Source organism: Penicillium bovifimosum (genome assembly GCF_028826915.1).
Source record: "Penicillium bovifimosum strain IBT 22155 chromosome Unknown utg000002l_segment0_segment0, whole genome shotgun sequence".
NCBI classification, from domain to species: domain Eukaryota; kingdom Fungi; phylum Ascomycota; class Eurotiomycetes; order Eurotiales; family Aspergillaceae; genus Penicillium; species Penicillium bovifimosum.
This window is the reverse complement of record NW_026622711.1, coordinates 3,654,764-3,678,106: the sequence shown is the minus strand read 5'-3', so window position 1 is coordinate 3,678,106 and position 23,343 is coordinate 3,654,764. Positions and strand designations below refer to the sequence as shown.

Genomic DNA, 23,343 nt, shown 5'->3' with positions numbered 1-23,343 from the left:
TCATCGATCCCAGGACTATGCTCCAACATCGATTTGTCGAGGTTTCGAGTGCTCAATTCGCAGATGTAACGCCACTTCACTTGTTTCTCCCACTCACGTCGCATGGGAAGCTCGTCTTTTCGAATTCATCTGCACCCGGAGGAACTCGACGTTTGTATACTCGAGATGGATTGGAAGTAGGTATATAGATGTGGGGAAAGGATGATGAAAGATGGAGATAGATGAAGAAGGTAGTGACAGTGTTGTAGGTTCGAGTCTCGACTAGAGCCGTGAGCTAAATAAAGCCTAGGCTGAGAGGACAGGATGACTCATAGGTCAGGGGTCCCCTAGGTCATAATGACAGAAGAGCTCGAACACTGTCACTGGAGGCAAGTGCTCAGGATACAGACTTACAGAGTTTTACTATGGACATGGGAATTAGTAGGTCACTAGGGAGTAGGGACAGTTGTGCCGCGGTCTGTAGTTGAACTCCCCACTTCCCCCACTTCAGGCAGTCATGGACATGTATGCGGGGGAAATGGGAAATGTTCGAGACCCGCCAGCTGATAAAACGGTCCAACGGAGAAAAGGATCTAAACCTCGTGCATATAAACGTGGAACACTCCGGGATCTTCCTATGCAACGTCACTTGGATAATCCGATGCCGATGATTGGCGGCAGACCGACGGGAACTTTCGCGGCAATCGGAATTTCACGCCTTCCCCGCCATCGTCTTGACTTATATTGTATCCACTCTCACCTCCAGACTACGATCAGGAACTACGAACAGCGTACGATTTACATATAATAGCTTATCAAAGGACTCCATCACACAATAAAAGCAGGGCTCTTCAACGGCCTTTTTCCTGCTCTTCCACAACCCAATATGTCCAACAACAGGCCTTTCTTCCATAACTTCCTCGCGGCTTTCCGCGCCCAATCCACCTACAAACCCTCAAACCAGCCAGTCACCACCGGCTCTTCATCGCTATCCTCAAATCAAATCTCCCAAAGTGCCCGCGCCATAGCAACCAAAGCTGCCAACTCCGCCCACACTTCAACCTCCCCCTCCGCTTCCCCAGTTCACCACCACCGCAACCGCAGCCACAACAACCACAGTAACCACAGACAGAGCTCCTCGCACGACACTTCGTCCTCAGCAGCTCCAGCCACCGGACAAGTCACCGGCCCAATCTCCGGCCCAACCCCAGTGCCAGTCCACCACTACCACCACCCCGATCGAGCAGCTTCTCCACCCATCTCAACTACCACCTCCATGCCAATCCCAATCAACGGAAGGCCTGGAGAGCGTCCGCGCCGTGGGAGCGACTCCTCCAGCGGCTCGGGCGGGTTCCGCGATAACACGGGTGATAAGAAGTGGTTTATTGGTGGGCGGACGGCGTCCGGGGAGGAACGCTTCTATCGGCTTGGTATGGTTGCGAAGGGTGGTGGACGGATTGGTGGAAGCGGGCGGGTTGGGAGTATTGATCAGTTGAGTTTGTGAGATGCTGTTCGAACTGCGATGTTCGTGGCTCTTTGCATTTTGCTCGGTTTTTTCCATCTCTGCTTGATTCTTCGTGCCTTCTTACCTTTAGCGGATCACTCTTTGCAGCATTACGGGCGTCATGGGATGGTGGTAGCCTCCTATTCATGTTTTCATTTTCCATTTCGTCCCATATTTTTCAGGCTGGTATCCCTAGGTCTGTATTCTGGGTCGGAGGGATGGACGCCAGGGAGGAATACGGATTGCGTTTCTTTGCTGGTCATTGTGCTGGCACAAAAGAAGCCCAGAAAGATATACATCTTACACTGTTCTACATGACTTAAGATTTGACCGAATAAGGGGTTTGCAACTGCGGTTTTATTTCCTCTCTTCCCTCTTCTTCTCTTCTCTATGCCTGGCTTCGATACTTGCAGTTCGATAGTCAAAAAGTGCTCATTAACATCAATATCAATATCGCATCTATTGACAAGAATCTTCTTCTTCTCCCGATCTACATGTACACAGTATGTCGAAAATCCTCAGCAAACCGACCTACAGCTATCCATCTGGCAATCAGATCACCTGCTGCGTAACACAATGCAACACACCCCCAGTCCTAGGCAAGGCATTAACACAAACCTGCCGGACCTCCCTCTCCGGAACCAGTCTCTTAAACAGCTCCAAAGCCTCCCTATCAGCCTCAGCATCGCCAAAAGCCGGAATCACCACCCCACCATTCACAAAATAGAAGTTGACATACGAAGCCGCCGGCACCCCCTCCTCCCCCTCAAGCTCCCCCCGAACCAACTCCAAATCCGGCTCAACAACATCATAAACCTCAAACCTCCGGCCCTGCGCATCAGTCTCATTCTCCAAAACCCCGCGAATCTCCCGGTAAATGTCCCAATGCACGTTGTCATGCTCTCGCGGCCGACTAACAACAACAACACCAGGCCGAATAAACCTCGCCTCGGCATCCACATGGATATCAGTAATATCCAGCCCAACACGACCAGGGAACCAAACGAACTTCCGAACACCAAGCAACCGCCTCAACTCATCTTCAACAGACTTCTTATCCATCCCCGGATTCCGCGCTTCACCGAGAATACTACTCTCCGTCGCCATAAACGTCCCCTGACCATCAACCTCGATCCCACCTCCTTCCAATCTCAACTCCGCTTCAACACGCACGACCTCATCCGCTGCCTCGGCGCCTTCATTCTCGAGTTCGAGCACTTTGCCCGCGAACGCCGTGTTCTCGATACGCGCCGCTGCGTCCATGACGGGCCAGTCGGCGTGTCGCTGGGGGCAATCGTTCCCGTAGATGTACTCGGTCGTCTTGTTGCCCCATTCGCAGAAGCGGAAGTCGATTGCGTAGCGAGTTTTGTCGGCTGGGTCGGCGCTGCGCACGTAGACGGGCCCTGTGTCGCGGATCCAGCAGTGGTTTGTTGGGGCTGCGATTAGGGAGATATTTGCCCGCTGGGATGGGGATAGGGTTTTACCCTGCTGGGAGAGGAGGGTCTCGGCTTGTTTGAGGTCTTCTGGGCGTGTGTGGAGACGGACGGGCTCGAAAGGGGCGATTGTGGTTGCGAGGCTTATTATTTCGTTGGCGGTTTTGGCGTGTAGTTCTGGTAGAGTGGAGCGCCGGGAGGGGAAGCTTAGGAGGGTTGCGAGGTGGGGGGATGTTTCTGCGGGGCAAATGTAGTTTTTGGTTTTGTCTGTTGTTTGGTGGTGTTGCGCGCGGTGCTGGGCATGCCAGAGGCTGTTGGTTGGGGGCATTTTTGGGGTTGAGAGGATTGGTGAGATCCGTCTGGGTTGAAAGAGGGTTGAGACGTATCGGGATTTGGAGATCTAAGTCATTGTTAGATTGAATTTGTTGTTTAAGGAGATGTTATTAAATTGAGGGAGTAGTATGCTTACTGTGACGGGTGATCGTCTGGGTCGAAGGATAGAGGGAAGAAGAGACATTGGACTCTGGAGAGATTGAAGGTGAGGTGAGAGTTGAGGGCTATTTATGCAGAAGATCGAGAGGCTCAATATGGGCAATAGGATGAGACGAGACAAATGAGGTTGAAAAAATGAGAGAGAGCTCAAGAAGGAATCGGGAAGAGATGTAGTATAGTTATTGCCCGTATCGGGATAGTCCAGGCGATAAGCTTAAACTAGGTAGTGACATCATTGTGGGGACTGTCCGTGCATCCGTTGCATAACCACATTTGCTTCTATTGGTAAGGTTCTAACTTCTCGTTCCTGAATGCTACCTTCATTTCAATCCACCTGGGTATCTTATACGAACTAAAGGTTAATAGGCTACTCCGAAATGATACTTGGCATCTAAGCTACTATCTATTAGCTTCATTGGGTCTAGTCTAGAACGTACATAGATCGATTGCTCACATATCCCTCACTCCGTCAAGTGAACGGCTTCGGGGTTTCCAAGGACCCGGAGAGCAACATCGAATGATTCTAAATGAGACCAGAGCCAAGCCAGTCTATCAGGACACGAACTACTGCGAACTACGGCCGGGCAATTGTGCACTGCACATGGTATCAATTTCTAATCGCCTCCGGGAGCACAGTATATCAATACAACACGGGCACAGACAGAAGCGCCCTTGTAAACACCACACCCAGACCTACCAAACATTGAAAAGCCCCGCTAGGTATAGTTACATACAGACATGCAGGGCGACAGGCAGAACTATTACTGCGTCCAAAAACACTGCTGCCTAACTGCGTAACCCACAATCAACTCATTAAAGCCCTCTCCTCCTCCGTTTCCCCCAGCCAGAACATCGGAAGTGCCGTGAGCGCAGCCAAAACCCCCAAAGTGCCCACCATAGTGCCCCACCCAAACCGAAACTCGACGAATCCTCCCCAGAGCGGTCCAAAGAATATCCCGGCGAACTGGCACATGCTCTGCAGTCCGAATCCCTGCGCCACGGCGCCCTTGGGACCGAGTATCCCGGGGGTCCTGAGCTCCATCGCTGTGAGAGCGGACTGCGTCTCAACGTACATGGCAGGTGCACAGGCGTGGATGAAGATCCCCGTGAGGAAAAGCAGCGACACCAATAGGGCAATCTGTTCATTTGACTTCCGCTCGACGAATCGGAGGCAGATGAGAGTAGGCGAGAGGCAAACAAAGCAACCGAAGGACATGAAGCGTGCGCCGAAGCGATCGGTGATTAAACCGAACATCGGCTCGAGGAAGGCCGGGATGGCCATTGGGAGAAATATCAGCCCCATGCCGAGGGCGTTCCAGCCGAACGTTGTTTCGACGAAGATGGGGAGTGTCTTGATATGATCAGCCAGCTAGTTATGTCAGAGGCAACTGAAACCTCGTACATACCGCATCAAAGGCAGAGAGTAAGAGTCCCTGTACTAGCAACGCCCACGAGGAAATCAACACCCGACGCTCCTTGAGCATCCGGAAAATGACGAATCCTTTCCGTCTCTGGATTGGCCGTGGCTCGCACCGGCCGGTATAGGGGATGCGCTGCGCCGTATCCAGATCAGGCTCCAGGTCTCCAGTTGATTCTCCGGTCCATTGAGCAGCGACCTTCTTCTCGATCAATACCAGCCGCATTACCATGTCTAGCGCGAGAATGGGGTATGCAAACCAGAAGACGGCGTCATAGCCACCGGCGTTATACACAATACCGCCGAGAAACGGGCCTAGTAAGAAGCCTGAAGCGATTGCCGAGCCCAGATAACCTATTGTCCGGCCGAGGCGATCGTGGGGCACGGCGTCGCCGATGAGAGCAAAGGCGGCTACCACTACTAAAGCGCCTGCAACACCTTGAAGGAGACGCGCCGCAACAAACCCAGCCACGGAGTGTGCCAGCTGCAGAATGATCATGCAGGCAGTCAACACGACCAAGGCGCCTATGAAGGGCAGTCGACGGGTGCGGCGTCGGTCAACCAGGTAGCCGAACACGGGACATAGGAGCAGGGACGTGCCGGCTTCGGACATGAGAAGCACACTGACCCAATACTCCCCTGCTCAGAAAGGAAATTAACATTTGTGAGATAGATCGGTAGAGAGAGAAGAAGAACGTACGGTGGCTGTAGTCGACTCCAGCTCGAGTTACGAGTGCTGTCGGCATAACGGGAACTATCTGTCAATTCGTTGATACTGGTTCGAAAACATCATGGAATGCTAGATCTTGCTCACCATCGCATACAGGAGAAACTCCTAGTCTCGGTCAACTTCGGACTTCAAAGCCAAAAAGGGTAAGGCTCTCACATACCGTGAAAGTGGACATCCAAACCGCACCGATGATGAACCCAGTCGAAGACCGGAACTTCAATAGCCAGGGAGCCCGTTTGCCCCCTGGCGCTCTCTTGAACTTAGACAGGTCGCGCATACTGCCAGATATGCCAAAAATAGCTAGCTCACGCTCGTGTCTCGCTTGCGGACGGGAAATAAAGAAAAAAAAAATAAGCTCCTCAGTCTGAATTGGTGATTATCACTGATATGGACGCAAATAGTTTGAATACAGTCGAAACCGCAAGTGAAAGCAGGAAAAATCAGGAATCAGCTGATAAATACCAGACACAATGCCCTAAGTAGAGCCGCAGGCCTAAGGCACTCTTTGTCAAACAAAGAACAAAGAATCTCGTCAGCCCAGCCGAGACCGAGACTCGATCTTTTACCCTAGAACGGCACTCATCCAATGACGGAGAGCTTTACTGATTCATAGGGCTTGGATATGCGCACTGCATGCAAGATTCGTCAGATCGACGTTGCAGACACGCTGGCCGTGAGCAGATTCGCTGGACTCGGCCTCGACTAGAACTTCCGATTCGAGGATTGCGACACAAGCTGAGACCGTGCTTTCTTGGCTCTCGTTTTTGTGGTGCATTCTGTGCTTGTTTTTCAGGCAAAATAAGAGATCTACTCGTTATCTGGATCTGATATACGACGTACATACTGTCGTTGTGTTGCATTATTTGCAAGGGTCGTATAGTCCCTTACTGCCGTGACTCGGAGGATACTTAACTGTATTATCATCACATAACTGAATAAGCAGCTAGGTGCTTCCCTGTCTATCTGAGAGTTCCTTGTTTCGACTGCCCAGCAGGGTGGCAGAGCACATGATAGACTCGGGTAGTATTTAATACTTGCTCGCAAGTCGATTTGTGGTAATCATGTTGGCCGCTAGATTGACCAGTATGGCTGACATTGCGTTGCACATGCTGTGCCACACGTTTTCTCTTTGCGGCGTGTATGTGTTGTGTGCCCTGTAACTAAGTAGAGGAACTTCCGCTTACCGATCAGTGAAGTCAGCGGCTTTAACTCCATATGTTCACGTAGGAACCCACAACATGGTGTTTCGCATTCTGTGTTGGAGGTGATTGCGGAAGATGCTCTGCAACGAGCACGCGTAGATACCACCGAAGATGCAGATGCAATCTTCCCAGAGAATTGGAATTAGAGCAAAGCATGCTTAACCCCGTGTATCCTAGGCGTAGGAAGTGCACATATTGAGAAGACAGAACATAGCAAGCTCCCTACATCGTAAGGAGAATCGGCTTTGGGTCCTTGGGATGTCTAGACCGTGAGTCCGTGGACCTTGACGTTCTTCACCCCGCACGGTGTTACCACCCGCGAGGTCGCCGCACATGTTTAGAAGACCATCGTCAGCAGAGAGTATGCCATGTCAGCGCTGAGTATCTGTCGCCAGGACTTCCACACCTTTCACTGCTCATCGCAGCTCGCCGCGCCGGGTCGGCAGTGGAGGTCTCCGGCCTAACATGAGTGGGGCTGGTTGGGTTGGTGTTCGGGATCCCAAGGAGAAACTCCACGAAGAATCCTAGTACAATGCATAAGGGGTTTGGTATAGTCTAGGGGTTTGCAGTTGAATAGAGTCGGAGATCGGAAGTTCGGGATTTGTGTGGAATGTCAGATGGCGATCTCCGCCATTCTTCTATCTCAGTCGGCTCATGGCCCGAAAGTCTGGGGGAAAGATCAATAATCATTTATTTTCTCATTGGATATGATTGAAGGCGTGCTATGCAGTAATCAAGCAGATTTTACATCAAAGAGACAGAGCTAACTACTACTAGTACTACGGAGTAAAGAGAGAAAATTGGAGATTTGGAAGCTTATCGCTGATAAGATCGAGTGGGGAGCGGGCCAGCGGCCACTCGCGGCCATCGGAGGTGCCCGAAGCTGTTGGATCAGCCCATTTGCATCTCAAATAAATACTGACCTGGTCTCTGGATAAGTTCAAATCTCCTCACTCTGACCTTACACACTCTAACTCTACTCCAATTTCCATCTTGACCGCTTATCTCACATCTCAAAATGAGCGCATTAGCAGCAGCCCGTTATGGCAAGGACAACGTCCGCGTCTGCAAGGTCCAACGTGATGAGAAGACAGGGATCCAGACTGTCGTGGAGATGACCGTCTGCGTCCTGCTGGAAGGCGACATCGATACCTCGTAAGTCCATGGCGTCAACCACTGATTCTCTTATCTCCGAAAAGAACGTTGAAGCTAAGCCAAGGTTCTCCACAGATACACTAAAGCCGACAACAGCGTCGTTGTCGCAACCGACTCAATCAAGAACACCATCTACATCACAGCCAAGCAAAACCCTGTAACTCCACCCGAGCTCTTCGGCTCAATTCTGGGCACACACTTCGTCGAAAAGTACAGCCACATCCACGCCGCCCACGTCAACATCGTGACCCACCGCTGGGTGCGCATGGAGATCGACGGCAAGCCGCACCCGCACTCATTCGTCCAGCCGGGCTCCGAGACCCGCGACGTGCAGGTCGATGTCATCGAGGGCAAGGGCATCGACATTAACTCCGCTATCAACGGCCTGACCGTGCTGAAAAGCACCGGTTCTCAGTTCTGGGGCTTCCTCCGCGATGAGTACACTACCCTCAAGGAGACCTGGGATCGTATCCTCAGCACCGATGTCACTGCGAACTGGCAGTGGCGCCGCTTCGCTACTCTGGCAGATGTCAAGACACACTCGGGGAAGTTCAATGCGGCTTGGGAGGCGGCGCGCGGTATTACCCTCAAGACTTTTGCTGAGGATAACAGTGCCTCTGTTCAGGCCACGATGTATAAGATGGGAGAGCAGATTCTTGCTGCTGTCCCTCTGCTAAATACCGTTGAGTACCAGCTGCCTAATAAACATTACTTTGAAGTTGGTATGTTTTCTGGTTCTCTCCTGTTAACACCCGGGTGGTTCGGGATATGAGCTAACATTACGAATCTAGATCTCAGCTGGCACAAGGGCCTCAAGAACACTGGCAAGGATGCAGATGTGTACGCGCCGCAGACCAACCCCAATGGTCTCATCAAGTGCACCGTTGCCCGCGCTGGCCAAAAGGCTAAGCTGTGAGTGCTTTCAGGAATGTCGGCGAGCTCCGATATGGGCACTAGCTGGGTCTTTTTTTCTCTTGTACATATTATCATTTCCTATACCTCTGGGAGCAGTCTCCCTATACCATCGAATACAATCTCGTATACCTTTTCGAATAGTGCGCGTCCGAGACAACGTAAAGTGATGTATAGTACGTGGTATTGTGATTGTATATGCTATAAGTACAATTCAAGGAAACCGCAGGCTTGAAAGTTGAAAGTTCGAGGCCACGCCAACGGAGTAGTTAATCAAAAGCAATATCCCAAATGGACTCCACACCCATGCGCTTTTGCGGTTGGATCATAACATCGCAGGAGAATAGAATACAGGTAGACGCGAACCCGGTCGAGATAGGCGTGGAAAATGGCGAAAGAGGAGGGTAGAAAAGGTAGAATCTATGCGGTTGGCTTCTCGGCAGCCGTTTTGAATGCCTCTTGCACTTCGGGCATACCTCCGATCACCGATTTGTTGCCAAACTTGACGATATTCTCCTTGTAGGGGTGGGCGAGACCTTCGAAAGCTGCGCGAAAGTAGGTTAGATGGTATTCAAAATGGAAATATGGTAGCTGGTTCGACCAGATGGGCGTGCATGTTGCTCCCTGAAAGGCAGTTTCAAGGATAGCAGCGCAGCAACGACATAGCACTTACTCTTCAATCGAGCCAGGCGAATATCACGAAGCCGGTTCTTGGGCAGCATGCCCCTTACCGCGCGACGCAGAACTTCTCCACCACCCCATTTGGCGAACATCTGATCCATAGTCATGCTCTTTAAGCTACCGGGCCGCGTGTTGTGAGTGTAGTACATCTTTTGGAATCGCTTCTTTCCGGTCGTCTTGAGATCATGACATCCCACAACCACCACATAGTCGCCGCAGTCGGTTGAAGGGTCGTAGATGGGCTTGTTCTTGCCCATGAGAACGAGGGCAATCGACGAGGCGAGGCGGCCGAGGGATCGTTCATCGGTGCCGGCGTCGACATGGTGCCATGTGCGCGAATATGCGAGACGAGTCTGATGCGCCGAAAGTTAGAATTGGATCGTTCACTTTATCGCAATACATGCGCGGCTTTGCCGGAAGGCTCCGCATTGAAGCTGTTTACCTTGCCAACGAGTTGCGACATCTTGTTGATGTGATGGAAAGTAGCGCAGGGTGGGTGCGAGGAACAATTAGACAATTAATCAAGTTGGGAATGTCCAATTGAAGTTCCCAGGAACAAATAAGACCCAACACGCAAGAAGTCCTAGATAATGATGATCTCAGCGTTCTCTATTTGCCTGTCACCCTGCAACCCGCCCCCGATGAAGTTCTCCGGGTCATGTGACCAAGCCCTAAGTCCCGTGCACGCTAATCCAAAATCGGAATTAGCGTCGCACACTAAGCGAAACCCGCACGGAAGGGCAAATCACTGTGTATGGGAATTCAAGTGCCTCTTTTTCCATCTCCCTCGACAACACACTCCCTCCCCACGACAACCACCATGGCTTCCGTCCCGAGTGTGCAATGCTTCGGCAAGAAGAAGACGGGTAAGCTCACCCTTTTTCATCCTGTAATTTTGAGCGAAGGAACCCGCGCGCTGACATGTTCAATTTTCAATAGCCACCGCTGTCGCCCACTGCAAGGTATGATCACGCCTATACCCCCCTCGGTCCCAATACGTTGTTTCGGAAGATGTGGAAGGAAAGGAAATGAATCGGAAAAGAATGGTGCACGGCAAGAAGGACACGAATTGAATTTCTGGAAAGACATACGAAACAACATTTGCGCGATCATTGGGGTCATATACATATTGAATTGGAACAACATGCTGAGACTTTTTACAGCAAGGCAAGGGCCTCGTCAAGGTTAACGGCCAGCCCCTCTCCCTGGTCCAGCCCGAGATCCTCCGTTTCAAGGTACGCACACATCGCTCTATCAACCCTTCCGCACGCCGCACAAGAAAGGATTCGCCCGATTCGCAAAACGACATCGGCAATGGGAATCGCAAACTGGAGTACAGTTCTGACAATTCACGCTCGAATTTAGGTCTACGAGCCCCTCCTCATCGTCGGCGTTGACAAGTTCGCTGGTGTCGACATCCGCGTCCGCGTCACCGGTGGTGGTCACACCTCGCAGGTTTACGCCATCCGTCAGGCTATCGCCAAGTCCATTGTCGCCTACTACCAGAAGTACGTCGATGAGCACTCCAAGAACCAGCTGAAGCAGGCTCTTGCTCAGTACGACCGCACACTCCTGGTTGCCGACAACCGCCGCGCCGAGCCCAAGAAGTTCGGTGGTCGCGGTGCCCGCTCCCGCTACCAGAAGTCCTACCGTTAAATTTTTCTTCTCTCACTTGTTATGCGGCGAAAGGGAAAAGAAAAATTTACGGCAATGGGGAAATGGAATCTGTCTGTCTTCATATGTTTTTTCAATCACGACTTATTTCCATGACTTCTTGGTGGACTGGGGACTTGGGAGGAATTCGGGGATGTGTATTGAGCGGTTCTGGTTCGGTAGACCGCTCTTGCATGAGATCAGAGGACCGGGCTAGAGGAATTCGGGAAACTGGCCTCTGGTTGTTGTACCGGTGCCTTGTTCAGGATGGATATTATTTTCACTGGCGCTGTCCTGCACGGCTGGAAAAAAATACCTAGCATAGCCAGGGAAATCTACTCAATGAAACTGGGTTTTATCTTGTTCAAATCTTCGTGTTTCGGACTTTTAGATTGTGTTAACTACGGCGTTTTAACGTCGGTCTCATGTCTGTTAGGGGTGGATTCATGCGCCAAACTGGGACATGTACACAGTATACTCAAGCCCGGCAAGCAACAGGTGGGTATTGGCCAGAACTATTTGTCTGCTCACAACAGTGATGGGTCCGCATTCTGATAGCACGTTCTGACGGGATATCACCACACCTCGCAATTGGTAGAGCGCCACAGTTGATTTGAGCAGGGTCCTTTCTCGTCTTGCAGAAGTTCCAACTCTCGACCACGATTAACAAATAGCGTAGACGGTGCAACTCCCCCAGGTCCTTCTGACATGTTCCAACATGGCACACCCGTCACCTTAGGGCTTCTCAACCAGTCCCTCATCTCCAGTAACAAGATATGCTACATAGATCCCCGTCAGAAAGTACATTGTGAACCACCAAGCTGTGAAATTCCCATTCCGTCCGAGGAACCATCCGGGCATCCATACACGTAAACCTCACCACCACCAAACCAGGCAAATGTCAAGTTCTCCACTCGGTCAATCCCTCTCATATCAGAGCTGCAATTCCAAATCCTGTTCGCTTCTCGTCTCGTTCGGCGTACCTGGAGCAGAAGAACGACATCAGTGCAAGCTCGCCACATTCTATGAATTGATAGATATGCTCATCCGCATGGATATTCTCGCCTGAACTACCGCGAGACTCAATCGTCAGAGAAGTATAAGCAAATCGCGAACAGAAACGCCCACGATGACCCGTCAGCCTCAGAAACCTCGCTTCACATATCAGGCTGCGACTTTGATATCATTGGAAGCTGTGCCATTGCTGATACAGTTCCTCTAATCAGATACCTACTTGGAAATCATCATTTATGAGAAGCGTTTGAGGCTCATGCGGTGCAGCGGACAGACCTTGATTCATTGTCAGGAAGGTATCGGGAGGGTTTTATAGTCACCTCGTTCCGTCCCTCGTGGTCAACGTGGGATTGGCGAACTTCGATCTATACATTGTCAGCAAAGTATCACCATACTTTAGACCTGCATCTCTCCGTCTTCCACAACCTCAGAAACCTCGCTTCAAATATCAGGCTGCGACTTCTATATCATTGGAAGCTGTGCCATTGTTGGTACAGTTCCTCGAATCAGACACACTTCGAAATCATCATTTATGAGAAGGGTTTGAGGTTCATGCGGTGCAGCGGGAAGTCTGGACTCGTACAGTAAATTATACTTGGCGAGTCTTCAGACTCACCTCAGTTCGTTGGCAGCAAGGTATCGGGAGGACTCTATACTCGCATCGTTCTGTCTCTCATGGTCAACGAGGAATTGGCGAACTTCGAACTATACATTGTCAGCAAAGTACCACCACACTCCAGACTTGCATGTCTTTGTCTTCCACGACCAACAGGATAGATGCAATAGAAACCTCGCTTCTCATATCAGGCTATCATTCTATGTCATTGGAAACTGTGCCAATGATGGTACAGTTCCTCGAAAAAACCACATTGCCAAAGTCATCATTTATGAGAAGGCTTTGAGGCTCATGCGGTGCGGCAGAATTACCTCGATAACATTGTCAGGAAGGTATCGGGAGGGCTTTTGTACTCACCTCGTTTCGTCTCTCATGGTCAACGGGGGATTGGCAAACTTCGATCTATACGTTGTCAGTAAGGTATCAAGGTACACTCCAAACTTGCATTTCTTCGTCTTTCACGATCAACAGGGAACAGATGCAATAGAAACCTCGCTTCACATATCAGACCGTCGCTTGTTATGTCATTGGAGCTGTGCCATTGCTGGTACGGCTCCTCGAATCAGTTATACTTCGAAATCATCATTTATGAGAAGGGTTTGAGGCTCATGCGGTGCGGCGGGACGACCTCAATTCATTGCCAGGAAGGTACCTATCGGGAGGGTTTTATAGTCACCTCGTTCCGTCTCTCGGGCATGGTCAACGGGGGATTGACGAACTTCGATATATACATTGTCAGCAAAGGATCACCATACTCCAGACTTGCATGTCTTCGTCTTCCCCGATCAACAGGAATAGATGCAATAGAAACCTCGCTTCTCATATCAGGCTATCATTTTATGTCATTGGAAATTGTGCCAGTGTTGGTACAGTTCCTCGAACAAAGAACATGGCAAAGTCATCATTTATGAGAAGGCTGTAAGGCTCATGCAGGTGCAATGGGACTGCTCATAGGTATGATTTGTCAAAAGGGCATCGTAGGATCAGACTTACCTTGTCTCGTTGACCGTAGCCGGCACGGGATGGGCGCAGATCTATACAGTGTTAGCAAGGTATAGAAACCTAGAATCCAGTGCCATAGTGACTCGGAAGGTGAATGCCTTATTCAAGCTCATTCGATGGTGTCTTACCCAAGAACAGAAGATCCCTTGTATCATTCCTCGGATGTCGGACTCCACAGTCGAACAATATCCTTGTCTAACACCGAACCAAGGCTCGCAAACCCGGCGTGCATCGAGGTCTTCTCCGCATACCGATTGTCATATGCTGTGGTCTCTCCAATGAAACCTACTCGGTAGCCCGTGGAAGGGAGTGATGCACCTAGGTAGTAAGCTGAACTGGTCAATACTTGACATGCTTTCATCCAGGAAAGTGGAAGACATACCAAACAGTCTTAGACTTCCACTGTTTCATGCATGACGTTTCATCATCTAACCTAATGAGTGGTTGGGGATGATGAGGCCCATGTAACATGAGATGAATGGATCAGAAACACAGATGAGGTACCAAATGGAGAGACAAAAGCAGGCATCGAGTTTCGTCAAAGAGGAAACCCTACCAAAACACGTCCATTATTGAAAAAGCAAGAATGGACCATGGGCAGCAGTGTCCCGCCTGTGTGAACAAGGGAAGATGTGGAGGAAAGACAGACCATTAGAAGATAACCACAATAATAGAACCGTGTTCGGCGGCGGCGGCGACGACGACGACGACGACGACGACGCACGAAACTACGGCAACGCACGAAACTACGGCAACGGCAAATACAAAGACATAGAGGTCATCGCGAGTGCCTTCCGGAAGAGCAATGGAACGTCGCCGTCAACGTCCATACGTATTCGGGGGATATCGCCGCAGTAACAGCTTATTGTTGGACTGACAACCATAAAACCGACTGCCACCAAAAGCAGACGCCGAGAGAACATGAGCCACAGCTTAGATAGGTCATCAAGCTCCATTAAAACATGCGAGGCTACAATGCATTGGCATCAGTGACTCTCTTTCTGTGCCTCTTTGAATCTCTTAATTGCACAGATTCTAGGGGTTTTGTTGCCTTCCCAGCGCCGTAGTAAGATCTCCTTGTTACTTGACCATTATAGAGAAGTAACTAAAGCTTCTGACTAGACATGTAATGGGCTGCATACGTATATCTAGGCCCAGAACTTGCCACTATGTAACTACAGCACGCTGTTCTCAATCCATGTTTGGCACTCCCTTTGAGGCCTCAAATTGACCCAATGTCTGTACCCGAAGGTATGAGCAATAGAAGTTAGATCTTAACTTGACTCTTAGCAAACATACTGCGGTCTATGTTCCCGTCCGCAGATGCAGTGCTAATGGAAGGTCGGAAGCCTCTAAGGTAAGTGTATGATGTCGCAGATTCTTTTACATCTTGATGCTTCACTGCTTGCGGAGCATCATTGCCTCAGTGCCTGCTTAATGTTAACCCATATATGTCAACTGTCGAAGCACCAGGAGTCTGGCCAGTCCGATCAGGCTGCTCAGGCAGGCAACGATGAGATCATGAGCATTGAGCCCATTCCGATTGGGATACAAACGACCACAGGCTATTCGCGCATCATTCGCGCGGTGCGGAGCATAATCAATGATCGGGCTTAGCTGGTCTTGGTCAAAGACCAAATGAAATGCCAGATATCAAGCTAGGTTGTTCAATGGAAATCCGATCCATAGATGTATGTAGGTTCAACGGTCTTAGGGCACGATATTGTCGCCTGAGGCGCCACGGAGTAAATTTATTCCGAACTGTGGGTGGGTCTGGAGGCTTAATTGGCTGACATAACGGGACTGGCCAACCCGCGCCAACACGACTCAACGCGTGGTACGCGTTCCTCGAATTAATTGCGCGACGCTCCTTTTATCCCCCCTTTCCCCGCAACCTTTGCAAATTCCCCCAGGTCTTTTTCCTTGCCCCAACTGCTATTACATGGGCAGTGCCCTCTGAAATCTATCAGAATGCCTACGGCTCGTGAGACATTGGCCGAGCTCAGGGCCCTCCGCGCCTCTGGAAAGAAACGAATCTCCACATACGAGGTTGAGGACCAGGGCGATATCTACGACGAGGTTGATGATGATGGCTACAAGAAGGTTATCAGGGGCCGCCTCGATCAAGATGATTTTGTCGTCGATGACAACGGAGCCGGTTACGCAGATGATGGCCGCGAAGTATGGAATGAACAAACCGCGAAATACGACAGCGACGAGAGTGACGAACTACCCACACGTGGCAAAGCTGCCAAACGAAAGCGAGAGGAGGAACAGCAGCGGAAAGAACAAATGAACAATGGCATATCCAGGTACTTCAACAAAGGACAAGCTTCGACCTCCGCTCCTAAGCCCAAGGTGAGTGCTTCTTGCACATAGCGTCTAGATCACTCGTCTGACAGCTGATATGATTTAGCCCGTTGCTACCGCTGAAGATGAGGCATTCATGGCCGACCTCCTCGGGGAGGTCGACACCAACATCATACCAAATCACGCTCCGACACGAAATATCGTCAAATCAGAGGCGCGACGCAAAGTTCGCGTTCTTTCTCCACCACTGTCTGAGAGGCATCGCCGGGATAAGGCCCACACAAGAGACGAAAATGAGATGCCAAGTTCTCCAATGAAAGACCAAATACTCCACTCTGACGATCTTGACGATGGCCCTCTACCGATGCCGGATGATGATGATGTTCCCATGAGTGACATTTTGCCATCATCTCCAATCAGCAAAGCAGTGGAGCGAAGGAACGCTGTACCTGTCAAGACCGAGGAGCCAGAGGATGATGATGTTGATCTCATGGACGTTGCAGAGGTCACTGGAGGCGCTGGTGTCAAAACCGAGACGATCAACATGGCTGGCAGCCGACCACCTCCAAAGATCAAACACGATGTCATTTCCGCGCCAGCAAGCTCATCCCCAGTCAAATCTATGCCAGAAGTCATGGATGCCTCTTGGAATGATGTGAGAAACAAACTGAACGTTCTCAGCAGTCCGGCTCCGGAGATGCGGTCATTCGGAAAGCTCCGTGCCCAAGATGTGGTCGAAGAAGACGGCAGCCTGCGTATGTTCTGGCTGGACTATACGGAAATCAACGGTAGCCTTTGTTTGTTTGGAAAAGTGAAAAACAAGCAGACCGGATCTTATACCAGTGCGTTCGTCAAGGTTGACAATATCCTGCGAAAACTCTACTTCCTTCCGCGGGAGTACCGACACAAGCATGGGCGAGTAACCGATGAGGAGGTTGACATGCAAGATGTCTACTCGGAGGTCGACGAAATGATGTCAAAAATCAAGGTCGGCATGCACAAAATGAAACCGTGTGAACGGAAGTATGCATTCGAATTACCGGGTGTCCCAAAGGAGGCAGAATATCTCAAATTGCTATACCCTTATGACAAGCCCGCATTGCCGATGGAAACGAAGGGAGAAACCTTCTCCCATGTTTTCGGTACGAATACTTCCCTATTCGAGCAATTTGTCCTATGGAAGAACATAATGGGTCCTTGCTGGCTCAAGATCGACCAGGCCGACTTTGCTGCGGTTACCAACGCATCTTGGTGCAAGTTCGAGTGTCAAGCCTCCAAGCCAGCACTCATCAGCGTTCTCCCAGATTCTGAGAACTTGGACGCACCGCCATTGACCCTGATGAGTCTGTCCTTCCGTACCCAGCTGAACGTCAAGGAAAACAAACAGGAGATTTTGATAGCCAGTGCCAGAGTGTACGAGAATGTCTCTCTCACCGACACCACTGCCCCGGAGAAACTTCCGTGCAAGACCTTCACTGTCATGCGCCCTGCTGGGGGTTCATATCCGTTGCACTTTGAAGCCGAAGCGCAAAAGCAGCGTGGCATAATCATGCTTGAAAAAAGCGAGCAGTTCTTACTCAGCAAGTTCCTGGCCATGTTCGAGAAGATGGACCCCGATGTGATTATGGGCCATCAGTTGCAGGATGTCGACCTCGGGATTCTTCTTAGCCGGATGCGCGAAAAGAAGACGCCAGGCTGGCACCGTATTGGACGACTCAGGCGCGGAGATTGGCCCAAGCACTTCAACAAAGGCGGCAACTTCTTTGCGGAAAGACAGCTGATTGCTGGAAGACTGATGTGCGATGTTGCAAACGATATGGGCAAGGTAAGAGGTCTCCCAGCGTTGATAATGGACAATGCTGACAGCCTCTAGTCTCTCATGATGAAATGTCAATCGTGGAGTTTGACTGAGATGTGTCAATTCTATCTTGGTCAAGACAATGTGCGCCAGGAATTAGACGTCGAAGCAGCGTTGAAGACCTGGGCGACCACCAAAGAAGGTCTCATGAACTTCGTGAACCATTGTGACACAGATACATACTTCATCGCTGCATTGGTTTTGCGACTTCAAATGCTGCCGCTCACGAAAGTTTTGACCAACACCGCTGGTAACTCATGGGCACGCACACTCAGCGGTACGCGTGCTGAGCGGAACGAGTATATTTTGCTGCATGAATTCCATCGCAACAAATACATATGTCCCGACAAGTACTCTTCCCGTCTTCAAAAGGCGGAAGTGAAAATGCAAGAGGGCGATGACGACGAGACGGTCGACAAGAAGAAAAAGGACAAGTATAAGGGTGGTCTTGTGTTTGAGCCTGAAAAGGGCCTTTATGACCGCTTCGTCCTTGTTATGGACTTTAACAGTCTTTATCCCAGTATCATCCAGGAATACAACATCTGCTTCACCACGGTGGACCGAACAGCTACGGTAAGCTTACCGAAATTGGGGGCTCAACTACGTTTCGTTTTACCCTAACATTGAAAATAGGCCGAGAATGAGAAAGAAGAAGCAGTTCCGGACGTTCCCTCCTCAGAACAAGAGCAAGGTGTTCTACCTCGGTTGATTGCGACATTGGTCAATCGTCGGCGCGAAGTGAAGAAATTGATGAAAGACAAACGTGCTACACCCGAGCAACTGGCCGTTTGGGACACAAAACAATTGGCCTTGAAGCTGACTGCAAACTCCATGTATGGATGCTTGGGATACACGCAGAGTCGATTCTATGCACGACCTCTAGCAATGCTCACCACATTCAAAGGACGTGAGATTCTGAGAAATACCAAGGAATTGGCCGAAAGCCAGCAATTGCGAGTCATTTATGGTGACACCGATTCGGTCATGATCAATACAAACATGGACAATATGAGTGATGCGCTCAAGGTTGGTGAGGAGTTCAAGAAATCGGTCAATGAGCGTTATCGACTGCTGGAGATCGACATCGACAATGTCTTCCGTCGGCTTCTACTGCACGCCAAGAAGAAGTATGCTGCTGTCAACCTGACCGAGGTTGATGGTAAGTACGTGGAGAAACTCGAGGTCAAGGGATTGGATATGAAGCGTCGTGAATACTGTGCTCTTTCGAAGGAAGTATCGTCGAAGCTGCTCAATGAGATCCTGTCCGGTGAAGACCAGGAAGTTGTTCTCAACAAGATCCACGAATACTTGCGCGAGCTTGCGGAGAAGATGAAAGAATACACAATCCCCGTGCAGAAATACGTGATATATACGGTATGTGGATAACACTAAACAATATCCGACCATCTCATTAATGTTTTGTCAGAAACTCTCCAAACGACCCCACGAATACCCCAACAAGGAGAGCATGCCGCCAGCGCAAGTTGCTCTTCGTGAGATTGCCCGGGGCAAGAACATTCGACCAAACGACGTCATCTCATATATTGTGACTAATGGAGACTCGGAAACTTCATCACTACCGCCCGCGAAGCGATCATACAGCCCGCAAGATGTCCTCAAAGCTGAATCGGGACTGAAGCCAGACGTTGAGTTCTACCTTCTGAAGCAGATCTTCCCCCCATTGAGCGTCTCTGCGCCCCGATTCCTGGCACCGATGCTGTCCGCCTCGCTGAGTGTTTAGGTCTTGATACCCGCAAATATCAGATCAACACCTCTAGCTCCAACAGCCAGCAAGACGCTGAGATTACACCCCTTGAGTCCCAAATTCCGGACTCGGTCCGATTCGCCAATTCCACGCGACTGTCCCTGAAATGTCGCTTCTGTAAAGAACAGTCTGTATTTGAGGGTCTGTTGGCTTCATCACATATGTGCACCGCTCATGGACTTGTCTGTCCAAATCAGAGCTGCCAGAAGCCTTTCTCCGTTATCACAATTGTGGCCCAATTCGAGAACCAGATACGCGAGCAAATCTCGCGGTACTACGACGGGTGGTTGGTGTGTGACGATTCGGCATGTGGCAACCGCACCCGACAAATCAGCGTGTATGGGCACCGTTGTTTGGGTCCTCGAGGTCGTGCAGAAGGCTGCCTGGGCCGTATGTCATACGAATACTCGGAAAAGGAGATGTACAACCAGCTTTTGTACTTCGCCGGTCTTTGGGACGTTGACAAGGCTAAGGTCGTCGCCGAGAAGGAGACAGGCGAAAAGAAAGAGAGCGTTGCTGCCCTTGCAGAGTTCAACCGCGTAAGATTCGGTACGATCAAGGGGGTGGTAGACGGTTATCTGAAGAAGTGTGGTCGGCAATGGGTTGAGATGGATGGTCTCTTCCGCTTTATGTTACAATAGATGCTCGGACGGTGTTTGGTTTTGGGATGTTTGTAAATACATGGGGTCTGGGAGAGTTTCATGCTCATGATCAAATCGAATTGCATAATTTAGGGTCTTTCAAATGTGCTTCTCCAATTGATGCCAATTTGGAGTTTCGCTCCAAAACTCCATAGAGGCTCGGCCATCTGATTACTAAGTTTTTGCCTTAGGTATCCATCCCATCTCAATTCTCCGGCCACCCCACTCCGTCATTCTTTGCTTGATTGCCTCATTCTAATCTTCAGTGTAGAGCAGATATCACTATCCGTCTACTGATTGGCTGTGGTTATGTCCGTCAAAAGAGTTCTGGTAATTGCAGGCTCGGATAGCTCGGGTGGAGCGTAAGTCTCACAATCTATCCTGCAGAACTGCCGAGAAAACAGCGGTATCCCATGTTCAAGACCATGGCATGGAATTCTACAATATGCGCTGTGGAATTAGGATGGCATAGTCCTAACATGTTCTAGTGGCCTTGAAGCCGATCAAAGAGTCCTTGCGGCTCACGGATGCTATGCTCTCACTGCCACAACCGGATTAACGGCACAAAACACACTGGGTGTGCAAGATATCTTCATCGTGCCATCGGAGTTTGTGAGAAAGCAGATCAATGCCGGACTCGAAGATGTTGGTGCTGATGTAGTGAAATTGGGTAAGTCATTTGGAATGGATCAATATCTCGTTCCAGCTACTGATAATCGCCGTAGGCATGCTCTCATCTGCTGAGACCATTGATGTAATTGCAGAGACGTTACACGCTCACAAGGTCCCTTGCGTTGTCCTAGATCCAGTATGATGAATTCCGTTCTGCTTCAAGTGTTGGTCTAATGAGAATCGAAAGGTCATGGTTTCCACGAGTGGGTCGAGATTGCTACCGGAAAACGCAATCACCAAATTAAGGACAAAGCTGCTTCCTTTAACAACACTTGTGACGCCAAACATTCCCGAAGCTCTTCTTTTGCTGAAAGATGCTGGAATGGAGACTCCGGAACCAACTAATCTGGAGGGGATGGTTGAGCTTGCTAAGAAGGTCTGCTCATTGGGTCCCAAAGCAGTTCTTTTGAAGGGAGGGCATCTTCCCTTGACCAAAAATCACCAGACATCACAAGATCCAAAGGAAACTACCTTAGTAGTGGATATCTTGTGTGACGAATCGACGACTACGTTGTTCGAAACAGAGTTCTTGATCTCGAAGAATACTCATGGCACAGGCTGTTCACTTGCTTCCGCAATTGCTGCAAATTTGGCTTCAGGAAAAGGCATGACCAGAGCGGTCCGTAGTGCTGTGCGATTTGTTGAGGTGGGAATCAAGACGAGCATTGACCTGGGTAAAGGGAGTGGCCCGATCAACCATTTCCACTCTACCTACACTATGCCCTTTGCGCCGTATGTGACATGCCCCTCAGACCCTTCAATGTGCTATCTGACGCTTTGATCATCTTAGTGGCCGATTCCTCGAGTACATTTTAGACCGTGACGATGTGCAGCAAGTCTGGCACAAATTCACTCACCACGAGTTCGTCGAAGGAATTGCTCAGGGTACCCTGCCTCTTGAGCGCTTCAAGGCTTACCTTGTGCAAGATTACCTCTATCTGGTGGGAACATGTCCATCCGTGTACTTTTGGGAAGCTTTCGACTCATCAGATTCATTCGCAGGTACAATTTGCTAGAAGCAACGCACTGGCGTCCTACAAGGCCAAGAGCATGGATTCAATAGCAGCGGTAAGAGCTCGGCATGCTTTCCCCGAAGTCAAACTAAGACCTTTTGTTCTAGTCGGCCCAAATCGTTCTCCATATCCAACGAGAGATGGCCTTGCATATAGATTATTGTACTGGCTTTGGCCTTTCGAAGCAAGAGATGGAAGATACACCAGAAAGCATTGGTAAGCTAGTGATGCTTCTTTATATACGTTTACTAATACCTATATCTCTAGCCTGCACCGCGTACAGCCGGTACATCTTGGATGTAGGCCAGTCCGAAGACTGGTTGGCCCTTCAGATGGCCCTTGCGCCATGCTTGATCGGATATGGCGCCATTGCAAAGCGACTGCATAAGGAAGAAGGAACTCTACGAGATGGAAACAACTACTGGAAGTGGATCGAAAACTACGTTGCCGATGACTATTCTGAAGCTGTGCGACTGGGCTCAGGTAAGTCAGGTCATGAAATGCGCGTTGAACCTTCAACTAAATTAAGTCACATCATAGAATTGCTGGAGAAGCATATGCAGCATGTATCGCCAAGTCGTCTGGAAGAGCTCATTCGGATTTTTATCCGAGCTACAGAATTGGAGATTCGCTTTTGGGACATGGGCCTTGGAGGCAAGGAATAGGATACTTAGAACTTAGGCCCTACATATCTTCTAGTCTATGTAATGCCATGATAATGCACTCGCATTCCCACTTGAACTAAGAACTACTGTAGTCGGAATTTGGATATCCTATCAATGGATACCTTATCCAGAACAGTTCGATGAATCGATAGTCACAGGTTTGGCATGGTCTCTTTGTCAACCCCATACTTCTCGCATCTAAGACTAAGAGATGACTGCCAACTGCCAAATTTGTCTCAGATGATCAGATCCAACAAGTATGAACGACGTTGAACGCGTTGGGTTTGGCTAACGCAATCCTCGCGAGTCCATCCTTACCCCTACATAGATATCGCCACTCTCGCCATAATAAAGATAACCTCCTTCATCGCCTCACCTATTTTCGCCCCTTTGCATCCATGGGCCATCAATTCCCTGCGCAAATCGAAGATATTTTTTCTGCCAATCACGACCAATCAGCATCGAATAAGCAGAACACATTAAGGCGGTGATAGTATCTCCAGCCTACCTAGGAAGGCGGTCTAAAGTACCTGATAAAGGCCTTCAGCACGTGATACGGTAAGAAAAATACAAAGAGAGCTAAACCTAATACAGATTTCTTTGCGCCTTCCTCCCCTGGCCCTTTTTTT

General features: G+C 49.9%; 10 protein-coding genes across 10 annotated transcripts; 6 read left to right on the top strand and 4 right to left on the bottom strand.

The window, feature by feature from the left end:
* Positions 1-865: 865 nt before the first annotated feature.
* Positions 866-1,483, top strand: N7515_002581 (uncharacterized protein; the record flags this gene model as incomplete). Its single annotated transcript, XM_056663325.1, has 1 exon — positions 866-1,483. The coding sequence occupies one exon, from the start codon at positions 866-868 to the stop codon at positions 1,481-1,483; it is 618 nt and encodes a 205-aa protein (XP_056525438.1).
* Positions 1,484-2,035: 552 nt separating this feature from the next.
* On the bottom strand, positions 2,036-3,244 carry N7515_002580 (agmatine deiminase family protein; the record flags this gene model as incomplete). Its single annotated transcript, XM_056663324.1, has 1 exon — positions 2,036-3,244. The coding sequence occupies one exon, from the start codon at positions 3,242-3,244 to the stop codon at positions 2,036-2,038; it is 1,209 nt and encodes a 402-aa protein (XP_056525437.1).
* A 969-nt stretch (positions 3,245-4,213) lies between these two features.
* N7515_002579 (MFS transporter) lies at positions 4,214-5,832 on the bottom strand (the record flags this gene model as incomplete). The annotated part of the gene is made up of 5 exons (XM_056663323.1): positions 4,214-4,759; positions 4,815-5,464; positions 5,526-5,583; positions 5,640-5,660; positions 5,716-5,832. 5 exons carry the CDS (start codon positions 5,830-5,832, stop codon positions 4,214-4,216), a joined length of 1,392 nt encoding a protein of 463 aa, XP_056525436.1.
* A 1,943-nt stretch (positions 5,833-7,775) lies between these two features.
* Positions 7,776-8,828, top strand: N7515_002578 (urate oxidase; the record flags this gene model as incomplete). Its single annotated transcript, XM_056663322.1, has 3 exons — positions 7,776-7,912; positions 7,988-8,634; positions 8,704-8,828. 3 exons carry the CDS (start codon positions 7,776-7,778, stop codon positions 8,826-8,828), a joined length of 909 nt encoding a protein of 302 aa, XP_056525435.1.
* A 12-nt stretch (positions 8,829-8,840) lies between these two features.
* On the top strand, positions 8,841-9,066 carry N7515_002577 (uncharacterized protein; the record flags this gene model as incomplete). Its single annotated transcript, XM_056663321.1, is given in 2 exon segments — positions 8,841-8,985; positions 9,002-9,066. The coding sequence occupies 2 exon segments, from the start codon at positions 8,841-8,843 to the stop codon at positions 9,064-9,066; spliced, it is 210 nt and encodes a 69-aa protein (XP_056525434.1).
* A 178-nt stretch (positions 9,067-9,244) lies between these two features.
* Positions 9,245-9,968, bottom strand: N7515_002576 (mitochondrial 54S ribosomal protein uL13m; the record flags this gene model as incomplete). The annotated part of the gene is made up of 3 exons (XM_056663320.1): positions 9,245-9,369; positions 9,498-9,858; positions 9,906-9,968. 3 exons carry the CDS (start codon positions 9,966-9,968, stop codon positions 9,245-9,247), a joined length of 549 nt encoding a protein of 182 aa, XP_056525433.1.
* Positions 9,969-10,261: 293 nt separating this feature from the next.
* N7515_002575 (40S ribosomal protein uS9) lies at positions 10,262-11,302 on the top strand. Its single transcript, XM_056663319.1, has 4 exons — positions 10,262-10,371; positions 10,445-10,467; positions 10,669-10,740; positions 10,871-11,302. The coding sequence occupies exons 1-4, from the start codon at positions 10,326-10,328 to the stop codon at positions 11,159-11,161; spliced, it is 432 nt and encodes a 143-aa protein (XP_056525432.1). The 5' UTR covers positions 10,262-10,325; the 3' UTR covers positions 11,162-11,302.
* A 1,124-nt stretch (positions 11,303-12,426) lies between these two features.
* On the bottom strand, positions 12,427-14,051 carry N7515_002574 (uncharacterized protein; the record flags this gene model as incomplete). Its single annotated transcript, XM_056663318.1, has 6 exons — positions 12,427-12,537; positions 12,689-12,743; positions 12,789-12,877; positions 13,146-13,190; positions 13,782-13,822; positions 14,042-14,051. The coding sequence occupies 6 exons, from the start codon at positions 14,049-14,051 to the stop codon at positions 12,427-12,429; spliced, it is 351 nt and encodes a 116-aa protein (XP_056525431.1).
* A 369-nt stretch (positions 14,052-14,420) lies between these two features.
* N7515_002573 (uncharacterized protein) lies at positions 14,421-14,648 on the top strand (the record flags this gene model as incomplete). The annotated part of the gene is made up of 1 exon (XM_056663317.1): positions 14,421-14,648. The coding sequence occupies one exon, from the start codon at positions 14,421-14,423 to the stop codon at positions 14,646-14,648; it is 228 nt and encodes a 75-aa protein (XP_056525430.1).
* A 1,113-nt stretch (positions 14,649-15,761) lies between these two features.
* On the top strand, positions 15,762-22,714 carry N7515_002572 (DNA-directed DNA polymerase alpha catalytic subunit POL1; the record flags this gene model as incomplete). Its single annotated transcript, XM_056663316.1, has 15 exons — positions 15,762-16,148; positions 16,207-17,925; positions 17,974-18,531; positions 18,592-19,332; positions 19,385-19,677; positions 19,737-20,272; positions 20,705-20,726; positions 20,853-21,034; positions 21,090-21,172; positions 21,224-21,768; positions 21,827-21,977; positions 22,039-22,104; positions 22,157-22,265; positions 22,317-22,532; positions 22,590-22,714. 15 exons carry the CDS (start codon positions 15,762-15,764, stop codon positions 22,712-22,714), a joined length of 5,733 nt encoding a protein of 1,910 aa, XP_056525429.1.
* Between the last annotated feature and the right edge of the window lie 629 nt (positions 22,715-23,343).

Excerpts from the sequence above, each read along its gene's own strand:
- N7515_002575 (XM_056663319.1), top strand. The coding sequence starts at position 10,326 with ATGGCTTCCGTCCCGAGTGTGCAATGCTTCGGCAAGAAGAAGACGG. Across the intron at positions 10,372-10,444 it reads CTTCGGCAAGAAGAAGACGG|CCACCGCTGTCGCCCACTGC; the intron begins GTAAGCTCACCC and ends AATTTTCAATAG. Across the intron at positions 10,741-10,870 it reads CCGAGATCCTCCGTTTCAAG|GTCTACGAGCCCCTCCTCAT; the intron begins GTACGCACACAT and ends GCTCGAATTTAG.